This window comes from Montipora capricornis, chromosome 9 (genome assembly GCF_036669925.1).
Source record: "Montipora capricornis isolate CH-2021 chromosome 9, ASM3666992v2, whole genome shotgun sequence".
Classification (NCBI taxonomy): Eukaryota; Metazoa; Cnidaria; class Anthozoa; order Scleractinia; family Acroporidae; genus Montipora; species Montipora capricornis.
The window spans coordinates 7,311,395-7,338,382 of record NC_090891.1 but is presented as its reverse complement, the minus strand read 5'-3'; the positions used below and the strand labels follow the sequence as shown (position 1 = coordinate 7,338,382).

At 38.2% G+C, this 26,988-nt stretch overlaps 1 protein-coding gene across 1 annotated transcript in view; it reads right to left on the bottom strand.

Annotated features, from left to right (window-relative positions):
* LOC138016248 (protein phosphatase methylesterase 1-like) overlaps positions 1-26,988 on the bottom strand; it is a 27,648-nt gene extending 660 nt beyond the window's left edge. The window contains exons 1-16 of the mRNA XM_068863421.1: positions 26,900-26,988; positions 24,591-24,687; positions 18,105-18,197; positions 16,001-16,058; positions 15,237-15,288; positions 11,165-11,236; position 10,181; positions 9,572-9,656; positions 5,481-5,571; positions 4,437-4,502; positions 4,004-4,139; positions 2,466-2,526; positions 1,381-1,446; positions 1,064-1,108; positions 198-262; positions 8-75 (exon numbers count right to left, since the gene is read on the bottom strand). Of these exons, the coding sequence (XP_068719522.1) occupies positions 8-75; positions 198-262; positions 1,064-1,108; positions 1,381-1,446; positions 2,466-2,526; positions 4,004-4,139; positions 4,437-4,502; positions 5,481-5,571; positions 9,572-9,656; position 10,181; positions 11,165-11,236; positions 15,237-15,288; positions 16,001-16,058; positions 18,105-18,197; positions 24,591-24,687; positions 26,900-26,982 (1,139 nt within the window). The 5' untranslated portion in view covers positions 26,983-26,988. The remainder of the gene's footprint in view (positions 1-7; positions 76-197; positions 263-1,063; positions 1,109-1,380; positions 1,447-2,465; positions 2,527-4,003; positions 4,140-4,436; positions 4,503-5,480; positions 5,572-9,571; positions 9,657-10,180; positions 10,182-11,164; positions 11,237-15,236; positions 15,289-16,000; positions 16,059-18,104; positions 18,198-24,590; positions 24,688-26,899) is intronic.

Below are 26,988 nucleotides of genomic sequence, written 5' to 3'. Positions count from 1 at the left end.
GTTTTACCTTCGGAAGTTCTCCTTTGCCTCTGCCAATTTTAGTCGCACAAGGTAACTGACAACGACTTCGGCAACCTGCAGCAAAGAAGAGGTGGGGTTTTGGTGTCTTTTCTGTATTTCTCTCAGATTAACCAAACTAAAGATGGATTCATAGAGTATATAAAAAATATACAAGAGTTGTAGTTTCTGGGTATTACCTTATCAGGGGCATCTTCGTGAACACAGTGGCCACAACGAGGTAAGACTTGCATCTGAAATTTACCTTCAGAAGAAACAAAAAACAAGTCGAGGGTGAGAATAAGCTACAGAACCTGCGAATGATTATACACTATCGAAAGGGATTACAACGACAACACTTTAGTACACCCCAGACAGAAGAACATTTTTGGAAATACTTCGAATACTCCAACATGAAAATCGAAAAAATATATATTGAGTTCCAACTCAATGGACATTTTATATTTTGGGAATAGTTATATTCTTTTCAATATGTATTTTACCCAGAAACTTAAAAATAATAACAATAACTTGTCGGGGTTTCCCAATACAGATTCGAACACATTCAAAAGTTCATGCGTATTTTGTGATAAGCTCCAACGGTCTGGTTTCGCGGAAAAATCAATGTAAAAATAATTCGGTCTGTAAAAATGGCATTCCACAAATACAATGAGGTTATAAGCCCCTAGTCAAGGGCTCCTGCAACAAGTAAATGCGGCTGCGTGTGTGTGTGCTCATGCTTGCATCTAAGGATCGTCGCCTGAAACAAAAACGACTACCCTTCCACTCAGGTTGGAAGGGAAAATACAAAGGACCTCCTCCTTCAGTTATTAGGGCGAGAATTTTTTTTTTTTTTTGGTCGCGCTTTATCTGGAATAAGCAAGTTTCAAGTGGAACCAAGCAGGTCACTGAGTCCGCCACTCATATGAAAGATCATGCCCACTGTAAGTTTTGCATCCACGCTCTTATTCCACGGAACCTCACTAACCTTAGCGGCTTGCCTGCAATTTTCAGCGAGGTTGAAGTTGGCGAGCAAGAGGCAACGGTTGTTACAAACACTACTAACCTTGCATTTGGCCTATAGTGAGTTCTCTGTCTAGCCGGTCAATACCTAAAACGACAGTTCAGACGAACATATATATTTTGAAGAGTCCTAGGAAAATGATAGGAATTACCTGCTCAACAAATAAATCAGCCAACCAACGAACCAATGAAGCAATCAATCAATCAATCACCCCACCGAGGACAAACCAATGGCCGACCGTTCGATCAATCCATGAATTATCTTATAATTAATTCCCCAAATGGCCAACAGTATTTTCCTTGCTAAGCACAGCGTGCGTCCAACTATTTTGAATACATTCTTTATTTACGCGGCATTACCTGCTAGGATGAGAAGTTTCGGCACAGGACATGACAGAAACAATTTTGACATGTCTTTAAACCATCCTATAAATTAAAGAACAAGAGAGTGAAGTAACGAATGTTGGACGGCCCAAAAGCCAGAAAGACGTAAATGTGCAGTTAGGCCGACTGTCACAATTTTACTGATTTTGGTGGCAAAAGCAACAATATGAAATTTCAATCATGACGCCAAGATATTTAATGTAATCCTTAGACTAAAGACTAGCGATTCTATTTTCCTCGTTATCGAAAATGCCAATGTTAGGGTGATAATAATTATTTCTCTCCTGGTAAGGGTGAAATAATGCAAAGGTAGATTTTTTTAGTGGATGCAAACCAGTCGCAGAAGTTCCGCAGTTGCAGTTGCGAGTTCACATTTTTCGTAAAACTTTAAGCACACGGCGTTCTTGAGACGCAGACGGCAACCAGAAGTGGGCTGTTTTCCTTTTTAACTTGTCTAGACACTGACCAGTTTATACTTCTAAGCATCTGTTTTTATTATTGAAGACGATTAGTGGAAGACACTACTGTCCTGACATGTTAAATGTTCACTTCCGGATTCCGTCCATGGCTCAAAAAAGGCTCGTACTTGAAGACTCTGTCGAATGGCACGCCTTGTGCGCCTTTATAATTGTTTTTGTTTGCAATTCCTTTACCGTTAAAGCGATGATTAGCTTCAGTGAAAGACGTATCAAATAACACATAAGAGCTCATAAGCATAAGGCAGACGAGACCGTGAAACGTTTTGCGAATTACTGGTTCATCAAAAGAATCGACATGACATGGTTACAACAATGATACACAGGAAAATCTGCAAGAAGAACGGGTTTCTAGGAAGTGATAAGTGGTAATAATCACAATAACAATAATAATAATATTGAGACGATAACAATAAAATCAATAAAATTGGTGTAGAGCAATTGTAAAGCCCATGAAAGGATATTTTCTGGTTGCGTTCTCGTTGATGTCGTCACGTCGTGTATCTTTTAAAGTCCCCAGTAACAACACAGTGACAACGTTTCTGACTTGAGACAATGCAGTTATAGATCTTCATTTTGAATTACCTTCCCAAAAACGATCCGTCTTGGACAAATCTATTCTCCAAGTGAACCTTTCTTTAACCTGCTGTGGGGGGAAAAAATGGCACAAATATGAAAATTTGTTTCCTTTCGTTTTAACTGCTCATTCCGAAAAACAGTGACTTACTGCAAGCTCTTCCAGTTAGGACTCCAACCTTTGGCAGCAATTACCAAAAGCAAACATTTTTGTTCATGCTTTTAATACTTCAAGAGATCTAGAGCTAGTTTTAAAGCTAATCATTTAGAAAGAAATAGGCTCTTACATTAATGCTCTTCGAGGAAACCTATCCACTTAAAGAGCAGTGAACAACAGCTCCTTTGATTAAAATGCCTCTTTTAAAGTCCAATCAAATTATGTGGTGAGTGAAAGGCATGCCCGATTTCTAGTTGGTAGCCCCAAGCTAACCCTGTTTACAAGTGTTCATGTCAAAACTCAAAAACGCTGACGTACAAGCTGATCTCCAGTACAAATGAAAGAATGAAGTGCAAGATTTTCTGCTGGAATAGAAAGCGTCCCTGGTTTCTGAACCTCACTGGAATGACAAATGGTTGTGGCTGGGATAACTTTACCAACATCAGGTTGTACACTTAAAGACAAATTTATGACAAAGGACAAGCATAAATTTAGTCTCCCGAGCTAAGCCGTTAACATTTTGATCAGCACTAAACCTGTATTCACTTGGTCAAAATATAGATTGCCATGATTATGACCATATTTCAGGTTACGAGTGTTTTGAATTACTCAGCCCTAGACTCAGACTGGAGGATATGCCCATGACGTCACAGCGACAACAGTGGTGTCCCTGCACACAGAAACTACGGTCATGTTGTCCAAATTTTGCTTTTGCGATCAAAAACGTGGTCGTAGAGTTAACTTGCAGAAAAACTATCAGCAAATAATAAAGAGGATAATTGTGAACAAGAGCTACTCCGCTTCAACTGTCGGTAAACTGGCGGTCGGTTGTCAGTGAACCGATTATCATGATAGGTGCGTGACAGGGCGATTCAAAACAGTCACGAAAATCGTCACGACAGAAAATACCATGAAGCAATCTGTTAGCAACTTGTCGGTAGATAGTCGACTGACAGCTGGTGCGGGGGAGCTCTGGTTCACAATTACCAATAACGAGTAGCCTACGATAAAGTTCAATTTTCAGTAACGTTTTGCTTTAATTATAAAGACCAACCTTTCAGTGCGGGGATCTACATTAAGCCAAAGATGTTCTCAAAGATGGTCAGCTATTATTTGCAATTACGACTGACAGTTTGAATAGCTAATAACATTCCCACCATGGCCACTTCACTTGTACAGGGAACAATTATTCTGTACATAAAAATAACAGATTTTGGCAGATCCCATGGAGAAACACTACCAAATTTATGTCTTACACTGAAACGCTGTTTATTTAATTTTACTAGATGATTATATAATATAACTATCGTTTCTTGTGAAGTATCCATTTTGTTTCAAATAGGAGGCCTAGGTAAGTTATCCTATACAAAAATACTCTTATTGGTTTTACTTGTGATGTTGATTCACTACTCTGGGATGTTCCAGGGTTTTCCTCCTCCGTTTCTTCTCTGATAGTATCGCAGAATATTGTTGTTGGCGGAGTGGTTAAACCTCTTTCTGCTTCGTTTTTATCGCTGTCCTTACATCTAAAAATGACAATGGTTTCATTAAATCTGCAAGCTCAGTAAACTTGTTTTCCTCAAGGCAGTTTTTAAAGGTGAATTTACTAATTACAGGTACAGTATAATATACAAGGTAGCTTGTCAGCCTGGTGTGGGTTTCCTACACAAATCCTCGCAGAATGAATTCTATTCTGACGCAAACACCATCTGTTGTTTTTGGGAAAACTTTTTTTCTAACAGATACAGTATTTTTCACCTGTAACAGTCACCAATCATGGAAACAATGATGTTAAAGTCAAGAACATGAACAATTCTGATCACCTCACTAACTGTCCAACCATGGAAATTCTCGCAGACTCCACATTGTGCACTTGACCGCTTCTTATACTAAAGTGAAGTAAAATCAGTGTCAGTGTGTTACATACTAAATAATGAAAACTCACGAGATCTTGCAAAGTCCATAACTGGACATGTGTTCCTTTGAATAAGTACAGTTATCCGTGCTTAGCAGTTCTTCATCTGGAAATTTATTTTTAAAATTCCTAAATTATTCAACAGTCAACAGCCAACCATGCAGTGTTCAGGTCACTTGCATGCCCCTGTAAATACCTGTAAGTTCAAGTTTAGATCTCGCTTATTTACGCCCTTAGGAACAAGGATTACCTTTATGTTCGGATTATGTGCAGACTGCAAACAAAATATCACGCCTCGGTTGTTCAAAAGGTGGATAACGCTATCCACTGGATAAATTACTATCTTGCGGATAAACACTAGCAAAACCAATTGAGTTATCCAATGGACAGTGATTTAACCAGTGGATAGCGCTATCCACCCTTCGAACAACTGGGGCCAGTTATTTAATGTCAGAACCACCATACTTGCAACATTAAAAATGAGGGGATTTATCATGAAAAACACTATAGATGAAGAAATAATCTTCGATTTGGGCACCGATTGAGAATCTCTGGCTCTTTGAGATTTCTTTTCGGTCTCTACACCAAAGCAAGTCAGAGTGCTATGAATTCTCGTCATGGTATTTAATTTTCTGGTGAGAAGGGCTGTTTGTTTGTATCTGATAATATCTAATAATATAATATCAAATTCATAGTTGTTGAATATCAGGATTACTTATGCGCAGGTTTTAGAAATGTTCGTCCGCTCAAACCAGAAGATAATGATTCCATCGCGATATGCCATTCTTGGGCTTAATCCATTTTTGAAATTAGTTTAAGTTTTAAGGAAAATGAAACTATTCACCTTCTTAATTAAACACATTGTTCCCTGAGATAGCTTCTAAAAAGAGATATGAAATAGTGCTTATTCGTTAACTTAGGTTAGGGATTGCCATGCAATTGCAATTTATACCTCCACTCTATACCTTGCTCCAAAGATTGAAATGAAGTAGGTCTGCTCTTAAGAAATGACTGCATTGATGAGAGAGCTTCCATAGCGGTACCTAACAACACAGACACAGAAGCTTGTAATTAATATTTGACTTTCGTATTTATCCATCCTCTACAGGTTTGTCATGAACTCACGAAGTGACCAGCTCATGATTAAATTGACGAGAGCACTCCACCAGTAACACAGCATGCCGGGTTATTTGATTCAGTTCAAAGCCTGAAATTTCAGGCTTTCATTTCGCTATTAACAAGGTAGCACTCTTTACTGTCATGGGCATTTCAAGACAGTTGGGCAAATCATGCCACTAATTTCACGGAGGACAAAGGTTATCTTTTTGGTGTTGAAAGATAGCATTACAAACCACTAGCTAACTAAGTTCTGGTGATCCAATGATTTCTTCTTCCTCCAAATGACAAGACCACAAAAACATCCTTAATTAAAGACGAAATTGAGTATTGTTTCAAAATTATTACACTTTATGCAAAGGAAGAATTTAGTTTCGCAATGGTGATATCTGCATAAGTGGAGTGGATGTGAAATGTCACTTGAAAGCATCATACTCTTGATTTTGGGCCAGTCTTCTTTAGACACCTTCAGTTTTGTTTTAATGTAACTTTTCACTGGTTCAGCTTGTATTTCAATAAGAATTGTGGATGAAGGCTGCGGCGGAGGAAAAAGACTTGGAAGAGACGAGAGGAGAGTGTTGGCAAGGGCATCTGATGACTGAGAGATGGGAAAACGAAGAGACTGCAGACGAATGTTTCTCTTGGATCATGCAAGACCTGTACCAATAGATGCTGCCGACGAAAGTTTACCATCGAGAGAAACTGACTCGGATGTGATGTGTCACCTATGTAGTAACCACATTCTCTCTGTGTAGTGCTCTGGCACAAACGAAATACCTATCGTGTCACAACGTTGCCTTGAAGAAAATCTTCTTTGAGCTGTTGAGAAAGGCTGAGCTTGTTGACATGGTGCCACAATGGTATTCGCCTGCAGAACGCAAGTGTGAGATCTAATATCAAGCAGCTGTTTGGCAGTAGTGGAGACTCCGTCCTGAGGCGAGTCTAAAATGCCTAGGCAGTGGTATCAGGCCAGGAACCCTTAAAGTTGCAACAAGATAGAACACCCAAGAGATATGAATAATAGTTTAATAGATCTCGCTAGAATACGACTTTTTACATAATAGTTTTTAGGTTAATACATTTTACTAGAATACGACTTTTTACGTAATAGTTTTTTTTCAGGTTTTTAGTTTTGTTTATTCCAAATAAGAATCAATATTTCAGTAGAGATTGGTTCATAGGTTACGCTTTGGCACCATATGCATTAGGATTTTAAATCAGCGTTTAGAAGTTTATACTGCCGTTATACTGCGATGATCATAATAATATCATCATCCTCAATCTTCATCAATTTATACTCCTCAAAAAGGCTATTATATCACTATTCACAAACGAAAAAACTTTGGTTAAGTCCACTACAAAAATGGTGACAAAATACAACAACAGAATTTTACAAGTTAATACCCTAGGACTTAAATAGTCTTTCATTGTGCGCTTTAGAGCGGCAATTGATACATTTTAGTAGACATCTAAGTCGTTCAAGATCACACTGCCCTGTAGGCGAAAGATTGTTGCCCAGAAGCAGTTAAAAAAAAAGGGATTTCTAAGCTGTTTGGTTGCGCGTTAGTCTGTTGTGGATACTTGTTCTAGGCATAAGATTAGAGCAGGGGTACCTGGGTGCAGGGTCATCGGCGCATATGTAACTCATAACAGAGTCCCTATGATGTAACTGCTGTTTGAAAGGGAAACAGTTAAGTTCATTCAAAAGAACATGGTCAAATTTCCTAGACCCAGTGATTATATCTATTGACGTTTCTTGACATTAGAGGCAGATGTATCCGACCACACTGTGGAACAATAAAACATCTCACTAAGATCTAGTGACGTGATCATTATTAAAAAGTGCTTCCTTAGTGAAGCTTTTCTTTACTCGACTGATTTGTAACGGCTAACTAAGCTAAACAGGATGAGAGTAACTGAGAAATATGGCTATCGTAAGTGAGGTGAGAGTCTAATATCACACCCAAGTCCTTAGCTGTAAATAAGGGAGTCACGTTCTTGCCCAGGAATGCTATGGTAGGGCTAGCGTGCTGTTTGATCATGAGCTGCTTAGTTCCGAAAAACATAAATTTCGTCTTGTCTGGGTTGATGAGGAGGTGGTTATCACTGACAACACCAAGTGGTGACTTTTAGGAATAGGACATGGTGACAGGAATAGCTTAGAGTCGCACACGTACGACTTCAGACAGCATTCTTGAGGCGCAAAGGTCGAGGTTCAAATAAATGCAGAAGAGTAAAGGTGATAAAACTTGAGGAGCCCAACGGGTGATTGGTAGCGCGTCTGAAAGTGTAGAGACAATACCAACAACTTGAGAGCGGCCGGACAAATAGCTTTTAAACCACTGTAACGTGGGTGGTGACGCACACATCGCCGAGATGTTGTAAAGCAATCGATCAAGGTTTATGCTGTCGAAGGCTTTTGATAAATCAAGCAGAATCAGTGTGGTGAACATGCACCAATTATTGAAAGATCTCCAATGCAAGCCCACGTTTATTGCCATCCATGAAATTTCTGGTGCCTGAAAAATCTATTACCTTAAGCTTTTAAACTCTCTGGTTGGAAACTTGTCTATCTGCTAATAGTCCAAGATTGCTTCATCTAACTAGTAACCCTTACTATTGCGACTATTTATCACCCACGGGTCCACATGCCCAATGTACATGAACTATGTCCATGCACTATACACTGTAAGTATGCATAGGATCAGACCATTTCACTATCCCATAGGTTGCTAGGGGAACTGAGATTTGCCTGTGCAATTTCAGTCATTTTTATGGTTGATCTATCAGGCTTCATCGGGTTTTCACTGATACTGGTTCTTTTGCTTTTGGTGCTATTCTGCATGCTTACGTGATTCCACTACATGGGGAATGTGAATACCCAAACGAGACACCCAGTTTTCGTGGGTGCATCACACCATCTACCAACAATCGTTGCATTTACACCTTTGAGACAAATATTGTTGAGCCCGCAGACCAGTAGGACACTTTTTTCTAGAACCCAGGCAAGCGACCATTAGCTCCCAAGGCATTCTTAAAGCTCAATAAAGACAGTGTTTTACCAGTGTTACGGAGCTCCGACGTAGGTTTCAATTCTGGCTGGGACTCTAATTTTCGCCCGATGCCATGCAACAACTCGCATAAAATCGTTCTCAACATCAAGGTATCGCTCTGTGATCGTTTTCCGTATCAAACAAAAAAAAACAATAATCTGTCAAGTCTGTCTATTATCGAGGAAAGTTCCTCTGAATCCAGAAGCGAAAACAGCAGCGAGACTGAGGATATTCAAATAGAATTTGAGGCGACTAGTTGTGGTCTCGACGAGTCAGCCAGGGCTACCACTGAAACCCAGAACTACATCGAACCCTACGAAGAGGAACCATAAGCAGACGAGGAATGGGAGAAAAGAACAGGAGGATAACGCAACTTTCGAGGGAATTAAATCAACGCTTAATGCTGTTCCTGTATGCAAAACTCGTCAGTCTTAATGATCTTTTCCTTTTTGCTGCCCATACAATATAACTGAAAGTGATAATCTTTGAAGTGAATGGATAACAGTAACGACGTTTTTCAGGCTTCCATTTCTTTCCCAGTCGAAGAAAGGATTCCCATGCAAACTTATTTCTTTTTCAGGATCAGCCATGTTGTTACATCGAGCGGCTACGTATCATTCACGCATTTTTTGCATCAAGTGTGTGAAACCCTTCTCAAATCCTTATACCCTCTAATCACGTGTTTCTCAATCTATGTCATACGTCAAGAGAAGACTTGCACGAGTGGCATGCCAAAGTGGCGGCCAATTTGAACGCTATTAAAAAATCCTACAAAATTCGCCTCTCGTTCCAATCCAAAATTTATTTCGCAAAAGTCCATTTTTTTAATAGGAAAACAAAAATCTTCAGGTTTTGGGCACTTAAAAACACTCACCTTCCACAACATCGATAACCGCCAATCCAATAAGAGTTGGCAACAATCCTTGTACTCCAACATGGACAGCAATTGCACCCCCATACTGAAAACAACAATATATTAGTAAAACCCATGAGTACAATAATTGAAGTGAGAGTTAAGTCTTCTTTGGCTACCCAGACCGGGTTTTGATCAGATCAAAATATTCACAAGGAAAATTACAAGTGATACATGTATGGGCAAAATTCTCGGAAAGGATAATTGGCAGTGAATTATCTAAGAGGAGTGATGGAAATCATTGTGATGGCAGTGTAAAAGTCTGTTGTTTGTCACTCTACAAACGTCTGTCAACGAGCTATTTGGCACAGACCACACAATTAACTAGGAGCCTGGGTTGTTAAGGGTCTTGATCTTCTTCCCCAGGTACAACTTCTTGGGCATCAGCTGTTGGTACTAAGCTCCTGTATGCCGGCAACCGCATGTGTAGGCACAGTTCTCCGATCACGCATCCGGTTGAAGCATCCTTCTACATGTACAATGTACCTACTTGCAAAGCAGCATACTTTCTAGTTCTGAACTTAAGCTTCTCTGACGAGGTTAAATACCATATTGGTCTTGTTTCAGAACACTCTCATTATGTAATCTGTCTTCTTTGAATCTCTTCACCTCTGCCTTTTGCACAAAATAGGCTGTGGACACGATAACTTCAGTTCCACTTCCAATTCTCTTGCGAAGACTAGTACATCCTTACCCACGGAATAGTAACTAACTTTCACCTGCCTTCTCCTCAAATCTTCAATAGACCCCTATATCATTGGGTCTGGGTTTTCATACACCTTTAGTGATGCACTGTTCTTAATCAGCTTGTAGTCCTGTTCCACCAACAGCAATCCCCTTCCTCTGCTGCTTCTTGGTAAGTATAGCAATGCACTTACATGTAAGCCTGGGTGGGTGCCATCCACCATTTTCAGCTATGATCTTACACACCTCCCAGGCAACTTGTCTGAGCTCCAACAGAGGCCAACTTTAGGTCAACATCAAATCAAATCCAATAATACAACCCGAGCTGGACAATATAGAGCATTTTTACTGAGGGTAGTTATTATCCTCCGTAAATATGCTTCCTCTGCTTTACTTCTTGCTCCAGGTTGCAATCACTAGCATTCTTTTTTCTTCCTTCCCTCATTGCATCAGGTAGGCTTTTCGGGTGAGGTAAGCTTTTATCCAGCAAGTACTTCTTACCTGTAACCCATTTCAATGTGACAGTGCCAATCGGCGGCTACTTGTAGTTGAATTTTCGCTTACACATTGGCCATGGTTACCTCCTTGTCATAGATGAGTCACATATATTCTAAAAGTAAATGTCCAAGTCTCCAAGCTCATCAATTGGCAATATTAAAATGTCTCTTAATAAGCCATTTTCATTGTCTTTTTCGTTCAACTTACTGTAGGATAAATAAATTATACATTTATAATGTATTAATGTATTGTATACGTATTATATTTTGTCCGTAGTATTATATTGGATTAGATTTAGTTTTATTTTATTTTCAGTAAAGTTGGGTTGTTATATTGTAGTTGCTTTTGTAAATGTCCAAAAAGTATTATTACCTGTGACCAACCAACAGTATTGGTGGCGGTGAAACATCTTCATACAACTTGGCAACTACATCTCCAACATCTCTGAAAGGACATGAAAACAAGAATGTTACATAATCAATACCATTCACGTAGACAATGTCTTAGCTTTGAAGATTGGTGTACCGTATTTTCTCGATTAAACGCCGCCCGCGTTTATTTAAAAATCGGCAGTATTGGCCGGGCTTTTTTTCGACACTAGCGTCTATTAATGAAAAGAGATTTTCAGCCAGTTTTTTCAGGTTGATTTATTACTACCGGTCCTCGGAAACCTACAGGCAGTTTGTCAGTGCGGGACGAGTTTTCCCTGGATTACCCGAAGTTACAGTATCATGGTAGCGTACACATGGCACGAGTACCATGTTGTAATCAAGATTTGCAGGATTTGTATCACTAACAAACTTTAACAGCATATAAACAAAAAATGAATGATGTAGGAGCAAATAAATGAGATGAGTACAACCAGAGACAAAAATAGAATATTTCATTATAAAGGCAAATAACTTTCACAGCACGATCAAATTTACGGCTGAAATATCAGGAAAAGAAATTGCATTCTTGAACACAAAAGTGTACAAAGGCGACAGATTTAACAAGGAGTCTAAACACGTACTGTCCTTATAAAGAGAGAGAGACCTTTCAATCAATACACGTAGTTCTATTCCTGCCATCCACCAGGCGTTACCAGAGGATTCATAAAATGGGAAGCACTATGGCTTCTATGAACAAATCCTTCCCACATTACGTTTGAAGAAAACATGAAAAACGTCAAGCTACGCCTTAAAACAGACGATGTCCAGAGAACACAGTGGAAAGACACCTCTCTGGTCTGAATTTTACCAAGCGAGAAAGATCATTGAAAAATCAAAATAACGATGCACGTTGTACGAGACTGCCTTTTGTCACACAATGACACCCAGCACAAAAGGCGTGCACTTCCTAATTTGAAGAATGTACTTATGGAGAAATGGCACTTTATAGTTCAAAACCAACAACGTTTAAGGCAAATATTTAAGGAGCCTCCCCTACCATCACATCGCAAAGGAAAATCCCTAAAAGATATCCTGGTCAGAGCTAAACTCTGAAGACACACGATCATTTGCAGACAGCAGGAGTCGTGCAGGCCCGTCAACCTCTTTTTACTACGTTTATTAAAATACCAAAACAGCATACAGTACTTGGTATGTCGCAACAGTATCATTCAAGAGATTACCATTTACTTGTAACCGGTCCTTTTGACCTCGACCACGAATAGACGTCGGGACCCCGATCAAACGCTGGGACCCCGATTAAACACCCTAAGCGTTTATTTAAAAATCGGCAGTTTAGACCCGGCGTTCTTTCGAGGCCAGCGTTTAATCGGGGTCCGGTGTTTAATCAAGAAAATACGGTAAGTCTACTAAGAGTTACTGAGCAAGGGAGTGTAACAAACAACATGATGAGTGCAAGTGGATTATGGGCAAGAACTTATACAGCTGGTTTAAAATGTTGAAACAGCGATGTGAATTGCTGTTTACAAGGCAGATCACAACCTTTGAGAAGGAACTATATCTCTCAAAGTAGGAAATCCAGTGACCACATGTTTCTGGGTCCAATCTGGGTCCAATCAGTGCAACACCCTTGACTAACAGAGAAAATGCCATCTCTTGTACCTGAAGTTTCCCTGGCACTGAAGCCAAGAAACAAACACATGCCTTCTGTGAGATGGACTCTGGTGCAGAGAAGGGCCTCAAATTTTTGCCGAATTTGCAGATTTTATGCTAAATTGAATGTTGGAGTCAATGTTTTGGTAGGTTACACTGTGTGACGTTCGTCTACAACCACCGAGGACAAATTCTTGTTTAGAACGGACGATTTGTCTATCATTAAAGCAGTGAAGATCAAAGACAGAGCTTGTTCTGCAGAAAAGATGACTCACTAATTGTTTGAAGCCATGTCATTAAACAAATTCCCGTTCTTTTAGAAGACAACTACCCATTGACAATCGTTCAACCGACCGAATCTGGTCTTCAGAGTTCCTACAACAGCCCATAAAGGAAGACAAACCCTTCGCATGGCAACAAGGACATATCAAAGAGTTCCAAAGTCTCAAACAATTCATCAATGAAGCACCCATCCTGGGTTATTATTACCCAGAAAAGGAAAATGGGATCCACTCAGATGCAAGCCTAAAGGTCACTGGTTATTTACTGGTGCAAAACAGCCAGCCCGTGCGCTACACAAGCCTGTCACTCAGTGATACAGAATCCAAATACAGTAATATTGAGAGAGAACGTCTCCCTGCCTGTTGGTCCCTAGAGAGGTTCAACCATTACATATTTGGAAAGCAAGTCATCATTGAAGTAGACCACAAACCACTGGAAAACACATAGTATCTCTAGTACATCACTAAGCCTCCAATGGCTCTTCCTGAAAATGGCCAAATACAAAATGGAAACATTAGATAAATCCAAGGCAAAACATTATAATGTCATCGCTTCTCCAGAGTCTGCTGCATGGAAAACCCAACAAGGACCAACGTACAGTACCACTACTAGCGGTCAGTACCTTGCCTGCTAGCCCCAGCCAACTACATGTAGATGAAAAACGAAACTAGTACACAAGTCAGGATATTGTACTCAGCCATTTGATGGATGTCATTCATCAAGGGTGGTTTGAGTATCTGAGCGAATGTCCTCCAGACCTAAAGGAACTTTACAATTTCAGAAAACTGAAGTGTTGAAAATGGTCATGCCCTAATAAAGGGGTATTACCTGAGTTCTCAGGGCCACTTGGGTGCTGAGAAGTGCAACCTGAAAGCTAAAAACTGTCTCTCTTGCAATTGGATAGGCATCTCAAAAAACATTAATGAAATGACCACTTACAGCCCCACTTCCACAAAGTTCTCCAAACGCAAGCCAAAGGAACCCTTGCACACTCAGAACGTACTTACTTTTCCTGGGTAAAAACTAGCCCCCGATCTGTTTAACTACATGTACCAAGGACCTTGAACTATACACTTTTTCCGAGATCCTCTTTCCAATTGAGCACCATGTTTAATAAAGGGATGCATAGATCTATTACCACTCAAAGAAAAGCAAACCATCGAACGTGTCGACAACTCGTTGGCAATGAAAAGTCAACGCATTTGTCAAAACAGACCAGCGTGTTCGCCAAGTCATGTTTAACTGTTGAGTGAGACAAAAGTAAATGCCCAAATATTTAGGATCTATAAAAAGCGACACAAACTAACTGATCAATGAGACATTGTGTATAATTATCCCTCTCGTCTCATGTTAGACATCACTGCAATGGACCGCTGAAGTGGCTTTCTGCATGCTGCCTCCAGCTCCTTCACCGACTTTCCCAGCAGGTCACGAATGATTAGATCATGCTCCCTGGCATCCACGATCTTTATTTCGGCGACTGCGACAAAGTCTCGGAGGGTACTTTGGTACTTTGGGGGCAGTTGGCCGACCAAAACGCATTTGCCAATTGCTGCAGCCGTTTCTCATCAGGACCTGTAGGACGTTCTCGTAGCGCTGGTGGATTCCCGTGAGGCTGTGCATACTAACGTGATTTGCGTCCCTCTGCTGCTGTTGTTCCTGTTGCGGCTCACTGTCGGTTCTGCAAGTCGTCTGCAACTCTGAATTAAGCTCTGCGATCATTCGCTTTGACTCTGCTAATTTCTTCTGGAGGGTCTTAACGGCCTCGTCTCTCGTCCTCAGTATTCTTGCTGCTAACAAGACCATTTGGACACAACGATTTACACTCATCACAGAACAAAATTTCCAACAACATACAGTGTAGAAAAGAAATCAATGTTGTTGTTGTTCTTGATAACATAGTATGTGCTGTTTGATGTGCAATGTCCCAATTCATACACCATTCATTTCCCATTTACCAATAAAACCGCACTAAGCAAGTTACATGTACACAACCAAACTGAGCATATTAAAGCCAATCAAACCATAGAATATAATACAATTTCTGGTACTCATCAGGATCAACCGGATTTTCAACTGGGCTGCCCAGTAATTTACCCACTAAGAAATTTCAAACTTACTTTGCTAAGGTATCTGCTGATAAATCTTGGTCATTTTCTGTGGTTGTGTCTCCTATGTGATAATAGAAATAAAACAAAGTTAAAATGTACCAACAAAACCGTACCTTCCCCTTTTGAATCAGCAGTGTATTAAACATCCTGGCAATAAACATACAATTTGTATTATTGAATTACTACATAAGGTATTAATTATACATTTGGGTGGAAGGTGATGTTCAGTGCAGTGTACAAATATTCTTTCAAAAAAATTAACATAGGGTGTAGGCCGGTCCAGTGCAGTTTAAACTAACCTCTGAGACACAAACTGAGAATTGATGATTGTAATACCACAATGGATAAACATAATTCTACAGGTTCAAAATGTAACTTTTAGTTTTGGTGGTGTGATGCCACTCAACTGCAGAGCTGACCATCAGAAATTTAAGGTGTACAGAGCTATCCCCCTGAAAAGTCACAATATAAGTGACACCCAGAAGATAATGTATAAATTATTGTCTTGAAAACCAGTTGAGTAAATTCAGTGGATTGTTACGGTAATACACACATGTATAGCACCCTCCACACCAAGAACACTTGAGAAAAAAGCAAGCAACCATTTAGTTACATTTACCTTCCTTAATTTACTGCCAAGATATGAACAGCAAAAACTCACCACTTTTCTGACTTTTCAAAGCAGACCAGCAGATAAAATACAAGATCAAAGTAACTTAATCATGACTCTACTTTAAAGTAAATGAAAATTTGAGTTTTGTCAGTGTGCTCACCATGCCCTCTAAGGTCTATTGCAACCACTTGACAGTAGCAAATGCTAATGACAGATTTCTGAAATATATATGAAGAAATAAATATTATTTTCATACATATCACACACCATTTAAACCATCAAGCAGGAAGAAGCCATTACCAATAGTCTCAAGCAGATGTGTATGCAAAAGAATGTGAATTTAGGAGAGGTAGTTCCAATTTGATAGTAAATGCCAAAAAACAGACTTCTGAAATATTTAATAATTATACATGTAGAGGGAGCAATGATGTTATTTTCATGCAAGACCACACCTCTCAATCTGAAGCAGAAGAGGCCTTCAAAACTCATTAATACGGTAATTCACGAGCAACTCAAAAGACATGAACTTTTGTCACCAAAAAATATCATGTGGACGAGCATTAAAAACTGACACAACAGTCCTCATAGGAATTCTTTATTATAAAGAATAAATACTGTAAGGCTTACATTGTAGCTTGTTTTTCTCGTACATGCATCCTAATGCCGCCCTCTCAGAATAATTTAAATTACATTTGTTTGGACTGGACAAGAAGGAAATGCTTTTTGTTGAATATCTCACAGGTCATGTTTTATCTGGACTTTAAAAACCACTTTGCTTCGCCTCATGGTTAAAAACCCAATAAAACACCCCTGATTAACAGTAATAATGATGACTTCTGATTGAATGCTAAAAAAGGTAAAGGTAAAGGTCCTTAAACTAAAACAGTGACAGTGAACTAGAGTTACTGATAAACTAATGTCCCTTGGTGCACACCTTTAACCCCCCTTCCTTCATCAATGCTCCGTTTTATGGGCATTCAGAGCTGCAGCTATACAGATCAGAGTAAAGTCGAAACAGACCTCGATCAAATGAGACGGGGATTGAACAGGCCGAGCAGTAACCGACTGAGATACACCTGCCTATGCCATGATTAGGTTCTTTTTTTTTTTCTTAGTTTCAAATACATGTACAGAACTGTATTTGAAACCAGTTCAATTTTGATTTTCTTTGTCTAATATTCATTATATCATAATCTGAAATGAAGAATTTGAAATTTTTTTTAACCAAACATAAAATAATTGAACTTGTAAGTGGCCCCAATTTTGGAAAACCTGGTGTTTGAAAATAAAATGACTTTAAAATATACCTGTATATAATTATATGAATTGCCCTATTAAACTACATGTATGCTGCAGAAAATCTGGGACGGTAAATAACTTCAGGCAACAGTCTTAGAAGCTGAAGTTGCCCACTGACCACTTTCATGTAACCTTGAGTAGAACTCCTCACAAATAAGATTCAGTTTCGGGTTTAAAATGCATACATGTACTAGTGGTGTAACAATTAATCAAATTCTCAATTAATCACGATTATGACTGTTCGGTTCGATTCACGAAACTTTGACTCCACGTTTCGATTTTGATTCGATTTTTTGCATACATAATCTTTCCCATTGTGCCCTCAGTGACTTATTATAATGTGAAATTAGAAATTCGTGCACCATTTTGTGTCGTTTGGTAAAACTGCTGCCCTCCTACCACCCCTTGAGAATTTCTAAATAAAGCAAACCATGTGCGACACGCTCGCTCATTGTCAAACACGGCGACGAATGTCCAAGCGATTGTGAATCCACCAACACCTTTTAGACCCGCTGTGTGGAAATATTATGGTTTTCCGGCTGAAGACGGTACAGCAGACAAGACTAAAACTTTGTGCAAAATTTGCTCAGCAACTTTCAAGTATTGTGCCGGCTCAACTTCAAGCATGAGCGCACTCTTAAAACGTCAACACAGCATTAATGGAAAGTCAGAAGTGTTGGGCTCGAAGACGGTGACTGGTACTGGAACAGGACAGTTAAAAATTCAGGATGTTATGAAGAACAGGTTGCTGCAGGCAACACGTACATGGACAAGTTTTAGTCCATGCAGTTGCCATACTATTTCCCATGATTGCAAAACTTACTATATAATACTGTACTTATTTAATACTTGTTTTTATCTCAATGCAAACAAAAAATTGTGTTTTTCAAAACTCTGCCGGTACTGACTTGTGAACCAAAAGTTCATTAATTATATACATGTACATAATCCATTTACATACTCACAGTAAAAACAGACCAAGACAGTGCAGAATGACCTCCTCCATGAAGTAACAATAGTACAGGTCCTACATTGCCAGCCTGGTAAACTCTAAATTTCTAGTAACATTTCAGTCACAAATTAAGAAGAATATTGTACATGTACTTGGGAAATCCTTCACCCAAGGCGGGTGTAAATTGTTCAGAGATTTTCAGGGATCATTTGACCTTTCCAAGCCATCTCAATACTAATGAGCATTAAAATGAAATGCCCAAAAGAAAAAGGATTGTGCGCTATTGATTAGACAAGTACCACTATAAACCTGAAAAATGGAAAAGGTAGCCCAGGATTTGTCATAAGAATTTGGTTTTAATCAACTGAGTTAACACACAGACTCCTGGGGAGACTTGATAGAATTTTCTTGCTTTTCATTAAATAATTCCCAAAGAAAGACTTGCGATCAGATGTTTCAAGCATTTGCCCTTCATTATTATATAAGGGGCAAATTAAACTGATTTGCATTTCGCTCTTCATTGATGTTCAAAGCACTCTTTCTTTAGAAAATAACCCCTTCATAACCCCTTCTAATGCCTTCAAATGCAACCCCAGGTGGAAATCTTATTAAGATCTTACCAAGATTCTTAATAAGTTTCTTATTAAGATCTTACTTTGTTTCTTAATTAAGATTCTTACAAGATCTTGTAAGATTCTTGTTAAGATCTTACAAGATCTTACAAGATTCTTACAAGATCTTGTAAGATTCTTAACAAGATTCTTACAAGATCTTGTAAGAATCTTGCAAGAATCTTATAAGATCTTAGTCAAGATCTTAGATAAGATCTTGTAAGAATCTTGTAAGAATCTTACAAGATCTTGTAAGAATTGTGTAAGATCTTAGTCAAGATCTTAGATAAGATCTTTCAAGAATCTTGTAAGATCTTAGACAAGGATCTTGTAAGAATCTTGTACAATCTTAGATAAGATCTTGTGAGAATCTTTTAAGATTCTACCCAATATCTTATCTAAGATCTTGTAAGGTGTTGAAGTATCTTGGCTAACATCTTCCAAGATCTTGTTCCAGAATCTTACAAGATTACCAATGATAAACTTACAAATATAGGGGTTTTATTTGGGTACAACAAAACATTGTATTTTTGGAGTTGTTTTGTTTTATTTTGTTTTACATAATCTGCACTCCAGTACTAAACTGCAGAAAGAACCAAGTATTGTATATGTAACTTTCTACAAAAAGATCCAAATCTTGCACTGGCTTCTTATTAGTAAATTTGTAAAAAATCTAGCAATATTTTTACAAATCAAACACTGCTGCTTTCCTGGTGTCATTATTGCAAATTACAGTCAACTCCAATAACTTGAACCCCTGTTCACAAAAAGTAATCACTTTCATTTCCCTTGAGGTAATTGCCAGTCTTTACTCAAAATAATTATTTTCCCCTTTAATGCTACCTTACAAAGTGATGCTGAACAATATTATTCTTTTGTGTACTTTATTGAAAAGCTTAACAATTCCAACAGAAAAGAAATAACCATATGACTATTGTTAAGTCTCAAAATTAATTCATAACCAAATTGTCATCGAGCTAAAGCACTAAGTTGCCATGAAAAGTCAAGTTAATATACATGGGTGCACAAAGATTGCTGTACGTCTGTCAAATGTGTAACAATATTACTGTCCAGACTTGTTGAAACTACAGTACTGAACCTGAAAATCAAACAACTATTGCACTGACAATACATTTGTTGAACTTTTTCTTAAAAAAAAAAAAAAATCAGTTTCAAACCCATAATTGGCAGTCTGTCTTCATTTAGTTATAACTCTATTGTCTTAAACTATGGGATTGCTACGTATTTGGTACATTGTAGCACTCCATAGATACCCCATATGATCTAGTATAGGAATGATATGGCTCAGCCCCATACCAATACCACACGATCTCTGACCCCTCACTTTGGGAATGCTACATATTTGGCAGCACTCCATCCAATTCCCATATTATCCAGGCACACTGGTATATGGTATGGGAATGCTATGGGGATTTGGCAAAGTCCCTTACAATTCCCATATCATGCTGGCCCATATGATATGGCAATCAATGAAATGGTAAACTTCCATGCATACAATCTCCACATTATTGTCTAGGTACATGTACAGCTGTATGCTGCATCTGGTATGGGAATGAAATGACTTTTCACACAATTCCCGTCCTGTCCCATATATTCAGTGAACAGCTGTGATTCTTCCTAGTGTTGGACTACAATCAATCAATTCACTGGTCAGTTTTCTGAAGTAATAAGGTCCTTTAATCAACATACAAACAAGTAGCACAGTTTCACATTCAGCTTCAATGGGTATTAATTACTTTATGTACAGATCATTACATTTCAGCAACAAAAACTAAAAATATATAATATATATATATATCCACATCCTGTAAAATAATATTCCAGCAAATCAGAGATGTGGTGGAAACTACAAAAAATCCATTGCAGTCAAGCTATTAACAGTAACAGTTACTACCATAGCTCACAGGCAAAAAATAGAATACAGAGTTCAAAGCAGTACCTAAACATTTAATTCATGTCAAAATATTTGGATTGGGTTCTTGTTTTAAAATTAAATACGAAAAAAGCTGTTAACATTTCAGATAAACCACAGAACTCTAACAAGTCTGCAAAGAGAGATCCTTAAATACATCAAACCATATCTGGTGGAGGAGACAGAATTGGTTGCTAAGCATTTTTGTCTGCTGTAAAGGACCTTTCCCTGCTGTCCCATCAAAGATTTTTTTCAGGACGTGTCTCTTTGTGCTCTTTCATGGCAACTTAAAAAAATACAGCGTATACAGTATTATTATACTTCAATGATGCATGTAGTTATTCCTCTAAATCACTGATTATTTCTATTACAACTAAATTGTGCAAGAGTAAACTCATAAATTTGGATCCCTTAACTTACAAACGTCAATAATAGCTTTGTCAGGCATTTTCTGCATTGATTACAATAGTTAAAGTGACAGCATTTAGCATTTTTACAAGAAGGAATCATTTGTCAATCCGCTGAATCGTATACATATAATTTGCGGTATGAGCACTTGTTTTTCAAATCATTTGCTTCACCATTTGTTCTCAAACTTCATTATTCTTCATTACATAGTACAGGTTTACAAATTTTTTTACAGGGCTATAGCATTTAAGCCAAATTGACTATCCTTGCTTCACAAATTGACTCGAAGGTGTGAAAATGTGAATTCTAAATACAAGTAAACCGTTCCTCATTTTCAAGACAATAAGACATCAAATCAAGCGTTATTCGCTTAAAGTTAACGCTTACCTTTTTACTTGAGTTGTTGTGAGCATTTCCTTGCCTGGATCAGGATTTAAAGAGTAAACCTAACCAAAAAATCGTCACCGTGCAAAAATACATTAACGTTCGAATAAAACCGCCCAAAATCTGTAAGAGCTGGACGTTGAGCTGGACTGGTTACCACTGACTGCTGACCAAAACGAAAAGGGCTCACTAGTTTCCAGTCCGGTCTCTCACGTGTTATTCAAGATGGCGGAGGATGACAATCTTTCCACCGATTCATTATAAATGGGCAAGATTTGAAAGATACTGGAGTTCATTGAAAGGATTAAGTACTGACTTGGAGTGTGTAATTTTCAAGAGTAATGCATCATGTTCCTTTTGGAATAAGGCCGATTATGAGAGCATCAAACAAGGTAATCCGTTGATGATATTTGTCACAATCTATACAATTCATCAGAATAAAAGCTTTCTTTTTCATTTCTCCGTGTACAGAGTGATTTTATGTTCAAAGTTTGGGGCCTTTAAAGGACATTGTTTAAGCAAAGTACATATATTACGAGTAGTGAATTAACTCGAAAAATATCGTATTCACACAGGCATGCTTTGAATAAGACCAACTCTTGTTATACATGTATTGAAGGTTGAAGTTAAAGCTCATTTTTTCAAGGCACCAGATGAAATCAAATCCTAAAATTGCACTTAAAATTTGATTATTGTCTCACTGGCACATTCAGTACTATTGCACAAAATTCTCAAGAATCTCAACTCACTCAAGTGACCCTCAAATTGAATCATTGAGTGGAATTCTTAAAGATTCCCATAAAATCCTAGTCCACATTGCCCTTTTAGCTAACTCCCAAACATTAGGCCTGGAAATCCGGAAAAGCCTGGCAAAGCCTGGCTTAAAAATCTTGGAAGGCTGGGAAGGCCAGGCTTTTTGGCCGAACAGTGTGACAGTTTAAATTGCTTTAAAACATGAAATTTTAAGTACAATCAGGATCAGGAACGATCAGGATACCTTATTTGAAAAATAACTCTAGCATGTAGGATTTCATTTCAAAAAGCATATCAGCTGTTTCAGTCATCAGTATCCTGAGGAGAATGAAATTTGCCAATCAGTGAATGACCAGTACGAAAGGCCTTCAATGCAAGCTAAGCCTTTTTGGGCTCCCTCTCTCCCCAGTCTTCCCATGCAGTCGTTTTCTTCCCGAATTCTTTCCCTGTCCCCGCCCCTTAAGTGGAAATTAACTTCAACACTTGTTTTGGTCTCGCTTAGGGTGTTCCGGGCAAAGCGCAAATATTTTAGCCGCCAAGGTCTTGTTTAGGGTTCCGCGAAGAAACACAGAATTACGCGAAGAGAAACAGAAGTCAAATTTTCTTTTCAACTTGTTTTTAGGGGTCAAAATTTGCTTAAGCCATGCCCAGATTAGTCTCCTTTAGGGGTCACAAAAAGCTTGAGCCACGCCCAGATGGTCTCCTTTAGGGGTTAAATTCAAAATTTCCGACGAGCATCCCCGTCTGTTCCATATGGGAGTCACCCCCCCCCAGTCCAGCCCAAATGAATGCTGATCATTATAAGTATACTAAGATCTTGTAGGGTCTTTCTTAAGATTAGTTTGCAACATTTTTCACAAAAATCTCACAAGACCAGGAGCCCATTACCCCGAGCTTCCATCTGCATTGTACCCTACATTTTGACGTATGTGACTTATGTGACTTATGTGACTTATGTGACGTATGTGACTGAGAACATAAGTGAAGTGGTTCACATACGTCACATACGTATGTGACATAATAAATGGCTGACCATAGGTCTGTTATGATCAACTATTGTGAAAACACCCAGTAAAGCCCCCCTGGGAGGTGCTTCTAAAAATAGAAAGATACGGGACAGGGTTGACTCAGTGTGTTAATATGGAAGATGGAGGCTCCGGGTAATGGGCTCCTGACAAGATGTTACATGAGATCTTCTAGGATGTGTACTAAGGTCTTATAAGATCTTCACCAAGATCTTAAGTAAGATCTTTACTTAGATCTTTTAAGATCTTATTTAAGATTCTTGCTATATCTTGTAAGATCTTTGCTAAGATCTTGTAAGACTTTTACTAAGATCTTATGTAAGATGTTAGCAAGATCTTGTAAGATTTTTACTAAGATCTTGTAAGATTCTTACTACATCTTGTAGGATCTTTGCTAAGATCTTGTAAGATTTTTACTAAGATCTTATGTAAGATGTTTGCTAGATCTTGTAAGATTTTTACTAAGATCTTGTAAGATTTTTATTAAGATCTTGTAAGATCTTTTTCAGTAAGATCATGTAAGGTAGTCCTAAGATCTTGTTAAGATCTGGTAAGATTCTTTTAAGATCTTACAAGATCGAAAACATCAGCAACCTTAAATATTTTTATCAAAATTTGTTAAGCAAATGTATTAAGATCTTATTAAGATCAAAGATCTTAAATAAGATCTTATTAAGATTTTCATCTTAATGCCCATCTTACAAGATTCTTACAAGATCTTGTAAGATCTTAAATAAGATCTTATTAAGATTTTCATCTTAATGCCCATATTACAAGATTCTTACAAGATCTTGTAAGATCTTACAAGATCTTAATAAGATTTCCACCTGGGACAGTACATTCCAAACAGAATTAACAAGATTTCTTTCTATACAAATGCCAAGAATCAGATGCACATATGCATGATCATTAATCCATAGTTGGAATCATGGGGATTAACAGCCATCACGGAAATATCAATTTATTACTACAATCCTCATCACATTAGTTGGGACACAAGTGATGTCCTCTGCTCTCCCAATGGTTTTGTTAGATGGCTCCTCTAAATCAGTGAATTCAACATTAAAGAAGAGGGGTCACACCTAAAAGTCAGAATGATTAGTAGTGCTATATAAATGGTGTCCCAAACTTAATTTGGCGAGGATAATTTGCAGACCAATTGTATGGGAAATTGACTGGCAAGAAAGAGCAACATTAAAATTGCTATGAGACTGCCTAAGGGAAGAAGGGAATGGCAGGGCCATGGCATTCAGACAAGTAACAACTAAAATTGACAGGCTTTTTGTCCTGTGCACGCATTTCCTAGTAAGTTATTTGACCTTAAGCTTTAATATGCAATGGAAATGTCTCTTTGAGGCAACAACAACAAGGATAATAAAGGATACATTTCTTCCACTAACAGAGATTTCTTTTGAAATTTCAAAGAATTGCTCCCATGAAAGTGGCGAATAATCTTTCTTCCGCCGAAGTGCTCCAGGGCTTCTGCGCAAGGGAAAATAATAATTTTAAAAAGTCACATCACATTAATGTATTTTGCACTTTTCAGTGACACGGCACAGTTCTAAAAATTATAAAGCTAAAATAAAAGCCCAACCTCGTCCCCAGGGTCTCTCCTCTTGTCTGTGAAGAGAGGCTTTGGAACAAGGTTCATGGAAGCCTTTTTTTGGGAAAGAATCATGCAGCCTGTCTGATGCAATTTCAGTGTTACAAAGGCTTTCATTAAAAATGGAGCCTCAGGCATTTGGACAAATTATGCAAGCCAATGAGGCTTAAAAATAGTTCTATATACCCCCAAACCTTGACATGTAGCATGTCTTAATCTTCCTTTAGATTTAATTTGTGTCTATTTTCAACTGTTCCAAATGTTAAAAGGCAGAAATTGAAGCCACTTCGGAAAACACCATAATACTACGCTTTTAAGGCAGGGTGTCAACAAGGAATTCCATTGGGTCAAATTTCCATTTTTTCCACCAAACCATTATACATTTTCTGTAAACTTGTCCAGCCATGTAACTGACCATGTAGGGTTTTTGACCCGAGACCCTCCCCCACTCTTATCCAGAATACTGCTCTTTGTTTGTCCCCCCAAATTTTGCATAAGCGTTGCTTCCAGTTCTTTTGGGACATGCAAAATTTGGGGGAAGAGTATTATGGTATTTTCCAAAGTGGCCTATGTTTTGGTTATGTGTTGGTGTTAGTTAGTGATCAATTTTATAACATTTCATTATTTTGTGTCCCAGCCCTCTCTTTGTAATGCTGGGGTGTTGGCTTTAATACATCAATAATGTTCATGGTTGAAACACTAAATTAGACCACCTACAAGTACTTGTACATGGGTGCTGAGAAAATAAATTAAAAGGGCAAGTTTTGTCCATTCTAAGTTAATAAAACTGCTTCACTAGAGTATACTGTGTATGCTCTGATTCCAATTTTTTGTTGGTTTAAATTTTAACTTGGATTATTCTTTGTCTGGTTAACAAAGGTAAGGAAAATGAAAATAAACAAAGGAACTAGTTTAAAAACATCTGAACCAAAATAATATAAAATTGACCCAATATAACATGAGCACTACTAAATTGTGTGTGAATGTTTGTTCTTCTTCTTTCTTTAAATTTTAATTTCATTACCGGTACTTTTCTTCCCTACCTGGAGCCAGTGACCCACCCAGTGACTGTTTAGCTCAATTAGGGCCTGTCCTTCTATTTTCTATGTGGCAAACTCAGTCATGCTCTCTTTATTTGCAAATACTACACTTTAAACTAATGTATTTGTTCTTTCACACAAATTAAAATCCAAGAGAACAAAGAAATCAAGATTGTGGTTGTTGCTGTCCTTCTTATTTTGAGAGTAATAATATTCCTGTTGTATCTATGCATGCATTGGGTGTGTTTCTCAAGAGATTACATGAATGTCTCCCTGCCTAACACTTTGCAGTCACATAGATGCAGAGGCCTTGCCTAAATGATATACTATCTAATATTCTTGTTCTTTTTTCCCCTTTTGGTCAGAAACGTCACTTGCAGTTTTTTGCTTGGGGGTAGCAACTGATAAGTTTGATCAGTGATGCTGGTTCCATGTAATACTGTACACATGAACAATTTTGACCCATGATCACAATATGCAGGTTTCCCTAACAATTTAATAAGAGTTGGTTCCAAACGATTCAATAAAATTGAAAAGCTTTTATTTAATTATTTCAGTATGTCTAGTGGCAGCTTCTTAAAGGTTAATTCTAGACCTATGTAAACAGTCACGTTTAATATGAATGCTTACAGCTGGATATAAGATGCTGCAAAATTCAGTCCGAGTAATTATACCTTTGGCGTGCATAATTATTTTATTTGGCTCATCCTGGTTGATGTGTGACATCAACATGTACAAATTGTACAGATTATAAGCTGTACAATTGTGTTGTAATTACAAACATAAGTCCACAACCAAGTTGCATTAGCCACTTCGGAAGCGGACAGTGTAAAATGCAGACTAAGGGCTAAATACAGATAGCGGAAACAACCAAAACCCTTAACTAATGACGTTTTGCATGATTAACCGTCTCTTACTGTCAAAGCTACAAGAGTGTGCGTAACGGTACATGTATTTGAGCTTACTGACCAGCCCTACAAAGTCCTTCGCTTGGTTTAATATTGTTTCGTTTCCTTTGCAAAGGAAATATCATAATCTTTTCCATTCTTACCCAGTATTTTTTCCTTGTCGCTTTGGAGCAGAAGGCAAACCGCCATACTTGTTTTTCAAGGCTTCTTTGTGGAACTCCGACATCTTGGA